This window comes from Corvus brachyrhynchos, unplaced genomic scaffold (assembly GCF_000691975.1).
Source record: "Corvus brachyrhynchos isolate BGI_N302 unplaced genomic scaffold, ASM69197v1 scaffold56, whole genome shotgun sequence".
Taxonomy (NCBI): Eukaryota; Metazoa; Chordata; class Aves; order Passeriformes; family Corvidae; genus Corvus; species Corvus brachyrhynchos.
The window spans coordinates 1509617-1512006 of record NW_008238664.1 but is presented as its reverse complement, the minus strand read 5'-3'; the positions used below and the strand labels follow the sequence as shown (position 1 = coordinate 1512006).

The 2390-nt window shown below is 37.3% G+C and overlaps 1 protein-coding gene across 11 annotated transcripts in view; it reads right to left on the bottom strand.

Annotated features, from left to right (window-relative positions):
- Positions 1-2390, bottom strand: part of TCP11L2 (t-complex 11 like 2) — a 16199-nt gene that overhangs the window by 5658 nt on the left and 8151 nt on the right. For all 11 annotated transcript variants that reach the window (XM_017737942.1, XM_017737938.1, XM_008636383.2 and 8 more), the window contains exons 7-8: positions 1519-1655; positions 338-525 (exon numbers count right to left, since the gene is read on the bottom strand). In XM_017737942.1, the coding sequence (XP_017593431.1) occupies positions 338-525; positions 1519-1655 (325 nt within the window). The remainder of the gene's footprint in view (positions 1-337; positions 526-1518; positions 1656-2390) is intronic.

Below are 2390 nucleotides of genomic sequence, written 5' to 3'. Positions count from 1 at the left end.
TACAATCAGTTCTTTTAAAGATACAGAAAGCCAAGTACTGTCAGTACAAGGCCCAGCCTTTGACCACAGCCAAGGCTGCTCTTAGGGTGGAGCTGGTGAGCTATGATTGGAAAGAGGGAAAACGACCTTTACCTTGTTCTTTTCTGGTTGTTGACTTGCCCATCTCGAATTTCAGAAGCTGGACTAGAATATAATCTCCAAATTTCAAATTTACTGTGCAGTAATTTATGGAGTGCAAGAGAATATTCACTTACTGTCATCAATAGCAGGATTAGTATATCACACCAATGATTTCATATAGCTGGTAATCTGAAGACACCAAAATGTAACTTCTTACCTCTGGAATTGTTTTGCAATAATCCCATTGTAACAGTTTCAAGTAGCCATTGTTTAGCACCAGTGTAGGACTAATAATTGGTTTCGAACTACTATCAGCACCAGGGGATGATGAAGACTCATCAGAAACAGATGACAATTCATCTTCTATCGATTCCTTTATCCATTCTGTTGTGAGATTCAGGGCACCTAAGCATTGCAAATAGCACAGATTTACTGCATGCCTTCATCAAAATAAGCACTACCTTGAGAAAAAGGTTGTATACCTAAGAGAATTCAACCTCTGAAGACTTAAACATAATGGACAGCTGAGTCTGACACTTTAATTCCCTCATTCACTTTCTTCCACTGATCACCTTGAAATTCTACCTAGTTTGTACAAACCCAGCCACAAATTGTTAGACTTCAGACAAGATTTTTAGGTAATAAAAGCCTCAAAGTTTGAGTTCCCAAAGAATTGTTTTCCCTTTTTCAGAGAGACCACTCATCAGCTGGGGCATAAGACTGAAAAGTAGAGGTGAAGGAAGATTAAAACATTTGATTTGTTGTAGTAGAGGTTTTCTCAGGCTCCATATATGAACACTCAGGCCCCATCAGTGGTTCAGGGCTCCCATTTTAGAAGCCCCTGCTCTAGATGTTAGCAAGCTTACTTATTCTTTTTAGAGGATGTATTTCTGAAGACTGTTTAACCACATTAAACAAAAATCTGTTATAGTGCATCAAGTTGACTTTGCACCATCTAAGAAATTTTTTTCAGAGCCTGCCTTTTGTTTATTAAAACATTGATCTTACCACTTCTACCTTTCAGGCACACTAACTGTTTTTACATGTTTACTTCACACTAACAACAGAACTGTTGCACACACAAGAGAGAAAAGTCTCATCTTACGTAGGGCTTCTGCATCCAGACAGCAAGAGTCACCACTTGTTTGTCTTTCAGACACCAACCAATTTGGTAAATGTAAGTTTGTCTGAAAATGCCCCAGACAGACAAACTAGACAGCAAGTTAAGCAATCATCCAGTGATAGCTTGCTTGTCAAAAAACTTTTCCATTCTTTAGATACAGACAAGAAATTGAAGTTTTCCTCTAAGTTAACTGCAACTTACAGATTTTTCAAAGCACACATTTAAATAGCCTTTTTTAAAAGAGAAGTTTAAATTAAAAATAGCATGGTACATACCTGGTGTTTCTTCAAGAATTTCCTGGAATTTTGTTCTTTCGTAGTCCACCAAGTTATGCCAGAGGTATGGTCTAAGGCTTTTAATTGTGTAATTTGCCATATCCACTTTCATCAGGTCCAAAACACGGAATATTTGTCTGAAAAGAGAAATATAAAATTTTCCAGTTTAATTTATTCTATTGATTTTCACCAGCACATGTGAAGTACATGTACATTATCACTTTAATTTCAATTCTGGGAGAAGTGAACTCCTTCACTGGTATCTCAGAGTAACAGATATGTTACCTATCATCTGGAATTCTTGAAGGTGTTTATAAGGCTTGGTCTAAGTTAGGAAGAACAGGACTAAGGTAGCATCACTAAATGCTACAGCCCTGTAACAGTAAATTTTTCACGAACTACATGAATTGGTACATTTCAGCCTAAATGAACAGATTTTAACTTTTTGGTCGCTGATTGCATTAAGAGAAACAATCCTTCTGACCTAGTTGCTTTGATCCCTGCGTATGAACGAACAGTAGAACAACTACCATTTACTATTAATACTTCAGTGTACCTAAGGAGCACTGTTTTCTGCCCTGTTGTGCAGATGTTTTGCTCAAGTTCAAGTAATAAGATCTTAACTAAAGTGCTTTTAAATCCAAAGTTCGGCCTTCCAGAAGAAGAATGCAATTAACTATTCAAGAGGGAACAGTACAAGTCTGCTGCTTACACTTTGTAAGAATGAACAAGACAGAAAAAGGTTTCTGAAACAGATTGTTGCAAAAGTTGTTGTCTTAGATATTCAGAGCTGCCTGGTTCCATCTAGGTATCCTACCCATTTCATTACAAAGTAAGATACACAATCTGGCCAGTGTGTCAGAGCTCTTTCC